The sequence below is a fragment of the Lycium ferocissimum genome, chromosome 8, assembly GCF_029784015.1.
Source record: "Lycium ferocissimum isolate CSIRO_LF1 chromosome 8, AGI_CSIRO_Lferr_CH_V1, whole genome shotgun sequence".
In the NCBI taxonomy this organism is placed as follows: domain Eukaryota; kingdom Viridiplantae; phylum Streptophyta; class Magnoliopsida; order Solanales; family Solanaceae; genus Lycium; species Lycium ferocissimum.
In genome coordinates, this window is record NC_081349.1 from 11,168,343 (window position 1) to 11,180,622 (window position 12,280).

The 12,280-nt window shown below is 35.7% G+C and overlaps 1 protein-coding gene across 2 annotated transcripts; it reads right to left on the reverse strand.

The window, feature by feature from the left end:
• Positions 1-422: 422 nt before the first annotated feature.
• On the reverse strand, positions 423-9,820 carry LOC132067225 (trans-Golgi network-localized SYP41-interacting protein 1). 2 transcript variants are annotated; one of them, XM_059460382.1, is made up of 9 exons: positions 9,603-9,820; positions 9,116-9,257; positions 8,170-8,436; positions 4,803-8,087; positions 3,274-4,126; positions 2,508-3,157; positions 1,488-1,638; positions 1,327-1,408; positions 423-872 (listed from the first exon to the last, which is right to left on the reverse strand). In XM_059460382.1, exons 2-9 carry the CDS (start codon positions 9,194-9,196, stop codon positions 770-772), a joined length of 5,472 nt encoding a protein of 1,823 aa, XP_059316365.1. In that variant the 5' UTR covers positions 9,197-9,257; positions 9,603-9,820; the 3' UTR covers positions 423-769. The 2 variants fall into 2 exon arrangements, with proteins under 2 accessions (XP_059316365.1, XP_059316366.1); XM_059460383.1 differs by lacking the exon at positions 9,603-9,820 and adding an exon at positions 9,419-9,574.
• Positions 9,821-12,280: the final 2,460 nt, after the last annotated feature.

The following is a 12,280-nucleotide window of genomic DNA, read 5'->3' on the forward strand; positions in this document are numbered from 1 at the left end:
TAGTCGCAGTTTTGATCTTCATTTTTTTTTTCCTTTGATTCGTGCAACTACGTGTTGTTCCTTGTACCACAATTATCGTATTTATCTATGGTAACTACTGCTTTTTTTTTCTTAGACTGCTTTATCATGGCTTTTTCGCTTTCGTTACTTTCATATTCGTATTGCTTTGCTTGTTTGTACTTATCTGACCTTTCTCGTCATGTTTTCTCTTGAGCCGAGAGTCTTTCATGCTTGACCTCTCTATCTTCCGAGATGGGGTAACGTTTGCGTACATTTTACCCTCCCAAACCTCATATTGTGATTTATTTTGGATATGTTGTTGTTGTTGTTGGTTTGAAAGTAAGTTTGACTGAGAAAACATCGTAAAAAATTGTGAAATAAGTTCGATCCTTGTGTCAAGTCACACAATAAAAAGCATCACATAAAATTGGAACTTGCAACTGGTGGGAGGAGTAAAGCTTCAGAACATTTGTTTATTGCATTGTACTGGACAGTATATAAAAGTAAAACCTAGCCTAAGCAGATTTTTGCATTCAACTCTAGTACAGCTATTGGCTAATGGAACAACTATCCACAATTCTCCACAATGCATTCTCTGAATCCCTAAAAATGTGATTGCAGAGAATCAAACTTGCTGAGACCTTATAAACATTTACAAATAGGCACATAGCCAGGTCAAAAAAAGAAGAGAAAAAAAATGACAAAATATGTAATGTACAACTGCAAAAGAATTTCTAAAGAGATCTTGGTAGATCAATTATCAAGATCATTACAAAATGGTGCCCAATAACCAAATATGCAGCAACAAACAATAAGCAATAAGACCTAGCCTGCCCCTTGGATGACTCATCAAAGCTCGACTCGAAGATACCCTGAATAAAATTGGAAATCAAGTGTTAGATTGACAAACATCAAGTAGGCACCAGTATCGTAAAAAAGAACTGGGCACAACTAGTAAGTTGGGGTTGGCAATATGAATCCTCAGTGACCATGTTGCAAGAAATTCTCTACATTTTTTAGAGACATATAAATCTTGGTCAAAAACCCCTCCCTACACCACTCTCCAAAAAACCATGTCAGTAACAAATGGTAGAGATTGTTACACTTGGAAATGGCATTGAAAATCATGGTACGAGGAATGGGAACCTAGAAAGATAGTATCACTATTTCCATTGTTGCAAGAATCAATAATTCTTGACCTGAATCTAATAGCTCTATATTTTGATCGCAAAATGTTATTCCTAGACTTTAAGAAATGCAGACAAATTTGTAATTTCATCCAAAAGGTCAATGAGAAGCTGGCTAGAGTAAGCTCTAAGATATTACCAAACTCCATCAATTCTGTCCGCAATCATCTTCCCTTGCCCTGGAATAAGACCTGATGTATTGAGAGACTTGAATGCATGACCTGCACGACAGAAGAGGATTTTTAAGTTCGCTAAACATTAAATTTTTCTTACGGAATTTTCAAAAATTTGTATCTATACCTTTTTCTTGGTCAGCTTCCTTGTCATCTATCAACCGTTCAGATTCAGAATCTATATTTATTGCAAGTTGATCTGTAGATCCCTTCCGCAAAGTTCGGACATGAGCAGCTGACGTAACTGAAGAAGAAGCTAAATTCTTACTAACCGGTACCTGCAACAAGAAGAATGTAGCAGGTTAGACTGCTTTGCACACACATTTTCTTCCCAGTTTATAGGAACAAATTTAGTCAGAACACTAAAAGAAGGCAGTCCGGTGCACGAAGCATCCATGTTCACGTATGGTCCGGTGAAGGCCGACACCAAGGGGGTGTAATATAGGCAGTCAGCTCTAACACAAGCATCAGTTGTTCAAAGGTTCTTTATATCTTCCATCAATGTACATTAAGAAACCTTGGTTAGGTTTTTAGATATTTAATTAGAGAGTATTAGTAAGTCTTATTAAGTAGTAATTTTTCATACTTTTAAATTGCAATAGAGAAGGCTCCAAATAAATATAGAATCATTTCCAGAACAGCGTGACGCTATTCACGGATTATCGAGTATTAGTAAAATGCAGTGTTATTAAAGGCCTAAGTAAATCACATTATTTCCTTTTTATGCATTTCCTAATTTATCTTGCATTACATTATATATCACCAATACCTTACTGTATCCATTCAATTTTACCAATAGGAACCATTTTTTTATAGGTTTTCTAACTTAATGAATAAAGAAATAAAAGCATTGCTTAATTATTGTTCATTTGTCAAAATATCATTTTCTAATCAATTTTTCAAAACATGTTTCAAAAAAAAAAAAAAAAAGAATCAATTTTTCAAAACACCTTTATTCTCGGCCACTTGAGGTTTACTTGAGCAGATGTATCCTTAGAGGAAAAAAATAAAAGGGCAAGCCAACTAAAAGATGACATTACTAAGGAATAACCCTTAACTGATCAGCAATGGACATGAAAAATATTGAAAGAAGGCAATGTAATGACTTCTACTGAAAAAGGGATGCAATGTATTGGGATAAAATTACCACATCCTGAACTTCAGATATCTCTGACTGAGAAGGCAAGGAAGCTGCTTCCAAGATGCCTCTTTCTTGGTTGATCTCAAGTGGTGTAACCTTAGCTTGATTAGAATTTTCTAGTGACTTAACCTTACTTGACAAGTCCTCAACAACCTTTTGGGTACCATGCAAGTCAGCAAGCAGTTCCTCTGTTTTTGTTTTCAAATTTTCAGATTCCAAGACTTTGGCAACAATTAGCTTTTCAAGCACTGGTAACAACCCTGTCATCAGAGTCTCTTTCCGGAGACCGACCAAATTATTGCTCCCCAACTTCCGTATAATATTTTCCAAACCAATTGTGAATTCTAACAACTCATTCTTCATCTTTTCGTAGTCTTCCGCATCTGTAGTGTACTCTTCAACTTCCTCCTTCAAATGCTCAATTCGCAGCGCCTGTTTCTCAAGGCTTGATTGTAATTCTTTTTTCTCAAGAGACAGTGAGCTCAACTGGAGCTGCAATTTTGGGAAAGTATCAACTACATAAAAGAGCTTTCTGACATCAGGTGAATCATAGACCTCTGCATCTCCCACATCATGCTCCATGAGTGTTTCAATCCCATTTAGTTTATCAAAAAGAGATTTCATATGAAATGCTGAGAGGGTTAAGTCTTCAGCCTCTGAAAGAATAGTATCAAAACAGGCCATGAGAAAACTACTATAGCCACAGCCAACATTTTCATAAAATAAGGAGGGGGGAGGGGGGAAGTAAAAAATTAGTAAACACAATGTGTACCTTGAAAATTCCGTGAAGCTTGAGCATTGAGAGACAAAAGTTCAGCTTCTTTCTCCTTGATATTATCCTCTTTTGTCTGATAATCCTCCAATTTAAGCCTCATCTCACTGCAAAGATCATTCAAAGCTTCTAGATTAGTCTCCAGATGGGAGATCTTCTCTTGGTGAAACTCCTTTTCTTCCAAGACTTTCACACAGGTACTATTGCTTTCTTCCAATTTAACCTGCAAATCTTTAATTGTACCAACCATCACATCCATCACAGGTTTGAATTGTTCAGAAAGATGGTGACTCTGTCTAGCCGCCAATAGCAGCTTCTCAGCAGTCCTTGCAGACTCGGTGCTTTCAAGCGCTAAGCGATCAGCATCTTCACCAAACTTTCCTAATTGTGCGTGCGAGGGTTCCTTCAACTTTACCAGGTCAAAGTTGGAGCCAAGTTCAGATAATCTATTTTGAGTTAAAGCCAGTTCATCAGTTGCATCGTTAAAAGCAGAGAGTAGAACTTTAAGATCCGTTTCCAACAATTGTATAGTATTTTCCTGCGCTAGACTACCAACTTCTGCATCTTTCACCTTTTGCTTAAGAGATTCTGTCAGTTCAATCAAGGGTAGAGCTTTGCTTTTTGTCAACTCTAGCTTTTTAAGTATATCTTTGATCAAATCATCCATCAATGCAGAATAACTTCCAATGTTCTCAGCAAGAATCTTGTTTCTCAATTGGAATCCATCCACAATTTTCCCTAGATGCAATGTGACATTGTCACCATCAGTTGCATTTGGTTCACCGTTGGTAAATTCCTCATTTAGAGCATCATTAACAACATATACTGAAGGAATTGAGAAAGATGAGTCATCCTACAAAAAGAACACAACAGATTGGTAAGAGAAAAACACATCGAGAACGTGCAGATCACCTGATCATATTACACGTATATGTAAGATAAGTACATCCATACAGGCACAAGTTTTCCTATAAATATGTCAACTTAAATACCTATTGCTTGTCAACTGCAAAATTCAAAAAAAAAAAAAAAAAAAAAAAAAAAAAAAAAAACCATTCTAATGACAGAACGAGCAAGAAGGGAGAAGTGCATGTAAGATTACAAGCAGATAAGATCAAAATGACCTACAATTCGCCAGCAAGTTGTTCATTAATAAACGAAAAAAGAAATCAGGCAATGCAACAGCAAATGGAACAAGTAAAAAGATGGAATTAATACGACCAACAATTTCAGGTGTAGGTGTGTGTGTGTGTGTATTGATAATTTACAATTTAAGAGATGTACTATGAATGAACCATCATTTCAACTGCTTCAGACTTCAGAGATATTTCAGGTGGGTTATTTTTCTCACAAAAGAAACCACACCATAATCAATAAGGAAAAAAGCCAAGCAGCTAGCCATGCAAATAAACTTTCAAGCAGTAAGGTTCTGGCAGGGAGGTGGAAAACTACTCAAAGAGAAAAGCAAGAACAAGGTAAAAAAAAAAGAGGAGGAAGAATAAGGTTCTATGAGGCTATCACATGATTACCTTAGTAGGAGAATCTGGCAGCACTTCAGTCTCTATTTTAGAAAAAGAATCCCGGATTTCTTTGAGAATAAGATCCATGTCTTTTAGGCTCTCAAACTTTTCCTCAAAAGTTTTTCGGAGAGAGGAAAACACAGCATCATCTCTCAGATGGAACTGAAGGCGGCTAAGATGAGTAGAGAGCTCTAGAACTTTAGTTTCTACGCTGCCCTGTGATCCAGCCAACTCTTGCATGCAGGCATCTAACTTAGAAGTCAGAACTACAATTTCCTCTTCTGAGTTCTTCTTTTGATTAACAAGACTGGAAATTTGGTTTTCTGAATTCAGCAAAGCATCTTCTAGTGACTTTATAGTCATGGAAGCATCACTTAGTTTACCGTTCTGGGAATCAGCTTCCCCTTTGAGCTTGTTTATCTCGTTCTCTAAATCAGCTCTACCAACTTGTACCCTGTTATTTTCCTCAGTAAGCAGAGATATGTTTTTTTCTGCCTGAACTAGTGCGTCCTCAAGGGATTGTTTAGTTTCTGTGCTGCCCTGTGATCCAGCCAACTCTTGCCTGCAGGCGTCTAACTTGGAAGTCAGAACTACAATTTCCTCTTCTGCGTTCTTCTTTTCATTAACAAGATCAGAAATTTTGTTTTCTGAACTCAGCAAAGCATCTTCTAGTGACTTTATAGTCATGGAAGCAGCACTTAGCTTACTGTTCTGGAAATCAGCTTCCCCTTTGAGCTTGTTTATCTCGTTCTCTAAATCAGCTCTACCAACTTGTACCCTGTTATTTTCCTCAGTAAGCAGAGAAATGTTTTTTTCTGCCTGAACTAGTGCGTCCTCAAGGGATTGTTTAGTTTCATCTGCCATCTTTAGTTTGTTCGCATGGAAAGAGAATTCCTCCTTGATTTTCTGTAGCTCAGACTCAGCAGCATCTTTACCAAGTAAAGCTTCTTCTTTCTCATTCTTTAGTACTAAAACATTCTTCTCCGCCAGAGACAAAGCATCCTCAATGGATTTTCTATCTGCGAACACATTTGCAAACTCAACACTTTTAGCAGAAGCTTCTTCCACTGCCTTCTCTAATTCTTTTTCAACTAATGCCTTAGCAGCTTCTAGCTCATTTTTGTCCTCCAAGAGTTGTGAGATGTTGTTTTGTGCGGCAGATAATGCATCTTCTAGGGATTTAATGGATTCCTGGACCTCCAACAATTTGTTGGCTAAAGAACTTGCTTCATCTTTTACTCTTTCCGACTCCTGCTCTGCCTCTATCTTTGCAGTTTGGCTTTCACTTAAGTATCGTGAAAGCCATTTGACCTTTTTTATGGGATCTTGAAAACTCAAATCAGCTGGAAGAACAATACCATCAAGTGACTCGATAACCTTTTGAAGCATGTTATTCCTTTCTACTAAGAACTGCTCTAGTTGATCCCTTTGATCCTTCATAGCAACAAGATCAGCCTCTAGTTGAGGGATACGGTCCATCTCAGCCAAGAGCTTATCAATCTGCAACCTGTTGTCATTAGATAGAGATTCTTGCAAATGCAAATCTGACTGCAGCTTCTCTATTTCAGCATTCTTCTCATCCAATGCTCCTTTCAACTTTTCTCGTTCTTGAACAAGCCCCTTCCCTTTTTTAACTGCCATAGACAACTTTTCCCTAAGTAAGGAAACTTTATCCTCATATTGTTCGAGATTCTTCTCCAGAGATTCCTTTTCTTCCTTTAAAGCAGAAAGTTCCTCAGTAACCTTGACTGAATGGTTTGACAATCTATTCAACTCTGCTTTATCAGACACCTCTTCTGTAAGTATTTGACCATATAGCCTCAATTCCAGATCCCTAATGTACAAATTACTCTGGATCTGCTCAAAGGACTCGAATTGATGCTTATAGGATTCAAGAGAGGCACTACTTTCTTCTTTTATATTTTCTACACATCTGTTAATGAGTACAGTCATGTCAGATTGGCTTTGATACACCAATTCTTGATCATGTGTGTTGATCTTAGAAGCCTCTAGCAGCATACTGATGATCCTATCCTTATCCATTGAAGCCTCATGCTCTTTCTGGGCAAGCACTGCATATTTATGATTTAAATCCTCCAATTCCTCTTGAAGATAGCTTTTATCCTGTGCTTCTACCACAAGAGAAGCAGTAAGCTGACCAATCTCATTATTTGTGGCCTCTTTTGCTGCTACCATCTGCTCATGTAATTTTGTTACTTCTCCTTTAGCCAGATAAAATGATTCCAGGAGCCAAGCAACCTGTGCATCAGGTCCATTTGATTGTACGGACTGGGGGAAATCAAATGATGATAAGGAATCTGTCACTCTTTGGAGTTGCAAAGATGTCTCATTCAATGCATTCATCTCATCTGCAAGCCACTCGGCTTTCTGAATTGTATCCCTTGACTGAAATTGCTCACTTCCAGTGGCCTTGGACAATATTTCTTCACATTTCTGAAGTATCATCTCCTTTTGAATGAGAGCTTCCTGCAGTGAGGCAGCTAAATTTTCGCTTCTCCCCAGTAAATCCTTGGTTTCTTCAGCAGCCTGAAGACTATTTGACTTTTCTTGCAACTCAATTCGATACCTCTCCAGTTCACTAGTTTTCTCAGACAGTGACTGCTTCAAAGCATCACGCTGCTGAACTAACGCCTTTCCTTTTGTCACAGCCAAGCTAAGCTTCTCTTTTGTATTAGCATACCTTGTTCTCTCCTGTTCAATTTCAGCATTCAGCTTTGTGATTTCAGCACTCGCATTCTCAACCATGAATTTATGCTTATTAAGTTCCTCAGAAAGTTTTCCATTTTCATCACTTAAAAAGCTCAGATGTTGGTTCAGATTCACTTCTCTTGTTCTAAATTCAGCCAACGCATCACCTGCAGCAACCAACACCCCCATTTCATCCTGCATATTGTGGTCTGGTGCAACTTCAGTTAAGCGCCATTTAAGTTGGTCAACTTCAGAAAAGAAAACATTATACTTCTCAACTAAGAATGAGATCCTATTCTTGACATGAAACATTTTTCCTGTAACTGACTCATCAGACAATTCTTCTTGAGGAACAGCTGAAGAGAGAGAAGCTAAGATCTCATTAGCAATCTCTGTCATATGATGCTCCTTCTCAAGTTGAATCTCAGACAAGCGAGCAGAATTTTCTTGTTCTGAATTTAAATGAGAAAGAGCAGCATCTCGTGCCATTGAAAACTCGGAAACCTTTGAATTGAGGGCATCAATTTCTTGATTCTTCATATGTATCATATCATTAAGTTCTCTGATTCTGCTCTCAGCCTGATTCTGCACATAAAGCCTGAGTTCAGTAAATAAATATCATTGAATATAGCAGTATTCATGGGAAACTACCTTAAACAAAACGAACCTCAGCTTCTCGAGCAATCCGATCTTTTTCAGCAACACTTTCATTTAGCATTTTGCGCAATTGTTCTACCTCAGCTTTCAAGTCGGGATCATGCGCTCCATTGCTCAATCTTTCCAGTTCACTATCCTGTGCATCATTGCTCTCCTCTACATACCGCGGAGTTTCAGGACTTTCTATGACATCAGGGCAATCAACAAACATGTCCTCCCTTCCCGCATCTTCTGCCATTTTCATATCTTTTGTACCATTTAGATCCGTAGCATCGGCCTGCAAAGATTTTGCCCAGGAAACAAACTCTAAAGATATTTATTTACAAGACTAATATATGAGCTATCAAGTTACCAAAAAGTAATTGGAACAAACATGAAAATGATAAGACCACAGTCAAGGTTTTAAATACAGAAGAACCAAACAAGATTTTTCTTAAGACACAAATCCCAGGCAAGCAAGGGGTCGTTTGGTAGGGTGTATTACGTAAAATAATTCTGGTATAAAATTTTAGTACAATGTTTGGTTGCAAATTTATGTCCAGTACAACTAATACCAGTACTACTTAGACACATATTCAGTACTATTCTTATACATAATAAACCATGGCATTAACAATACCAATACTATTTCTATTCTAACGCACTATTCAGTAAGTACTATTTAGGATGAATGTTATTTAATACAACAAACCAAACAGTAGATAAAAAAAATGCCAGCATAACTAATCCCAGCATTACTAATACACCCTATATAGTACTATTCTTATACACCCTATCAAACGACCCCTTGCAAAATTGTAATAGCAGGATAAGTTTTAGGAAGCTATTTTAAGTACATGAACAACTGTACATAACAAATACTAAAGCAAAGTAAAGAAAAGGACACATTTAAATCACCGACACATAAAGCATCAAGATACAAAATTTAGATAGGCAAATTTCCACCATATAAGAACCTGATTAAGAGCAGCTGGTTCTACAGTAACAGAAGCAGCATTAAGCTCATCATTTTCATCAGCTTTCAATTTTTCTGACATTGCATGCCCCAATCTCCCAAATCCAGCTTTCTATTTTCCTTTCAAGAAACAAAAAGGGTCTCTGAAAAAAACACAAAAAAATCAATCTTTCTTGACACCCATATCTATATATTTCTAAAGAAGTAACAAAGAATGAAAAAGAACCAATCTTTCTTGACACCCATATCAATATATTTCTAAACAAGTCAAAAAGACTGAAAAAGAATCAATCTTTAATGGTACCCAAATAAGTATATCTCTGAAAAGGTGAAAAGTTTATTCTTTCTTGGTAACAGTAGGGAAAAAAATCCCAAATGTTCCAATTGGAGAACAAGAATTATGATGTAAGACAAAGAAAATGATAAGAAACCTAGGGAAATGATATATGAATCATGGTGTTAAAAAGATGAATAATAAATATATTTACCAAATTGAAGAAGGGGGGATTTTTCTTGGGTTTCTTGAATATGATATGATTAGAGTTGAAGAAGTGTGGATCTTGGATTTTGGTGATGTGCAAATCACGTGAAGGATTGCATTTTTGTATTGCTTTGAGTGTTACTTTCTGTTTCCGTTGACCTAACGATGTCGTATGGATCAAGAGCTGAAAGTGCCAGTTGTTGTTTGTTACTGTTAGGAGTTGAGAAGATTGATTGCCTTAGGTTTCTCAAACTAACAGACTTTGGGACAAGGGTAAAATGAAGGCAAAAGCATCTTAAATACTCCCTCCGTCTCAAATTTGTCTGTCACATTTTTCGATAATCAATTTCACTAATTATCCATCTTAAATTGGATTAGATCAACTCAACGGGGGAAAAGTTCTACATACTACAAGCTAAAACTTTTCTCATGCAGAGACGGCATCAAGATTTGAAGTTTATTGATTTTAAATTCTAGCTCTTAAGTTATTAGGTTCTAAATGAATAATTGTACATATTGAATAGAATTCTTAAGACAAATGCAAAATTTAATGCAAAATTATTGAGTTAGGCAAAGGCTAGCTCCGCCCTTGTTCAAATGTCAATTTGACAAAAAAAAAAATACATTTTAAAATGTTGATCAAAGCTCATATAGTTCAACTCTCGAGAAGCAAAACATGACAACTAATACGGGACAAAGGGAGTACAAACAAGGAAAAAATGGTTATTTGTCTCAAATTAGAAAAATGAGACTAATTCTATTTATATTTGAAAAAGAATGACGAGATTGAAAATCCTACCATGAATGATTGAATGTATAGAGTATCCATTTTTTGGCATAATACTTGCTCAATTTGCACAGATTTTCCTTTTACACACTCTTAAGTTTATGGATATTTTTTTTTTACACATTTTATATATTTATTTTCATATATAATATCCATTGAATTGAGACGCCAATCAGTTATCTTGCGAAGTGTATAACATGAGTCATGCCAATCTAGCTAGCAGCTCAATTGGTTGGCTATTTGAATTTTCATCTTGTTGGTGAGGGTTCGAATCCCCAAGTTGTAATCTCCTTTCCCATTTTCCCTTCCCCTATGTAAGTAAAAAAATCTAAAAAAAAAAAAAGGAGTCACTCGTAGACTGACACAGAGTGATTGAAAATTTAGTGTCTGAAATATTCAAGACAAGAAAAATATTACATTGTAATATTTAATATGAAGAGATGATATATAAGTTACAATCTCTAAGATACCACTAGATCCATAAACGACATCTTCTAATTCTTTTCCTCACGAACATTGATTCAAGGGCTCTTGACTTATTTTTGAAGGGATGAGATCCATCACGAATAACTAATAGTTGTCATGAACAAAGATTTGAGATTCAATTAGCCCGAATAGAAAATATGAAACTGCCTACTTGGGTTTTTTTTTTTTAATTAACAGACCATATATTTTCATTAATCAAAAAGTGAGAGTTACAAATCCAAGCCAGGACAGACCCCAGCTTCCAAATAACAACAAAATGAAGCTTAAAGTAGTATCTACTAAACTAGAAGGCAAAACATGACACTATTCCTAGCAATACACTATTGCAATCAAAGTAAAGGAAAGTAAATCACATCCGGATCCTGAGGAAAACAGTTGAGGTTGCGCAGGGTTGCCACTGAGCTATCTTCCTTCCTCTAACATGCACATGTAGAACGATCTCCCGACAGACCCTAGGAGCATTGAACTGAATATATATATTCTGATATCTCATGGAGTTCCTTTCATGCCAAATGCAATATATCAACATGCTAAAGACACAGCTAGTGATGGAAGCACCACTAGATTCTCTCTTTCTAGTGTGCTTACTTGGAATCTTGGCTTGATTTGGTTGTTAGATTTGATTTTTGCAAATAAAGATCACGAACGTAGACCAAGTCTTCAAATATTTTTCCTTTAGCTTTACGGGAACTCCTTAGGGCCTGTTTGGAAAGCCACCTGGTAATTGGAATTAGTGTAATTACTAGGGTACTAATTGCACGTAGCAATGTAATTACGGCTTGACTGCTTGTTTGTCGTTACGTAATTACAAAAGTGTTGTTTGGTTGCTGCATATGTAATTACATTGTGATTAGTTTAACTTAAAAATAAAAAATTTAAAATTAATATTTAAAAAATATTTGCCTTTATAAATGATATTAAATTAGTTATTTAATAGCACATTGTTTCTTGAAAATATATTAATTAATAATCATATATTTGTAACTAATATTGTAAAAAATAATTGATATATATTTTTCAAATTAATAATATTTAATTTTAATTAATTATAAAACTTAAAAGAAGACTTTTTTTTGTGAGAACGTCATGGATTGGATGTTTGACAAAAAAATAATATTTATAAATATAATGTCATAACATTATTTAAATGTGACACAAAAAATTCATCAAATGTAAGTGAAAATAAACAATATGCAATGTGAAAGCAAATAACTTAAAATTGAAAATATAACTTTAAATTCAAAATCCAAAAGAAAAAGTTTAACATAATACTCTTAAGTCTAAATTCTTAACATTATATAAGTAAGTTCCAACGTAACTTAAGTAAATAATTCAAAAGACAGAGAAAATATGCTCATAACCTCACCACAACTAAATTCTAACTTTAATAACGTACTCATATATATGAAGTT

What these genes read in the sequence shown, in the direction of transcription:
- LOC132067225 (XM_059460382.1), bottom strand. Translation starts at nt 9,196, where the DNA reads ATGTCAGAAAAATTGAAAGCTGATGAAAATGATGAGCTTAATGCTGCT. An exon ending in AACCAGCTGCTCTTAATCAG is followed by an intron (nt 8,437 to 9,115) that starts GTTCTTATATGG and finishes AAATCTTTGCAG; the next exon opens with GCCGATGCTACGGATCTAAA. An exon ending in TGCCAGATTCTCCTACTAAG is followed by an intron (nt 4,127 to 4,802) that starts GTAATCATGTGA and finishes TTCTTTTTGTAG; the next exon opens with GATGACTCATCTTTCTCAAT.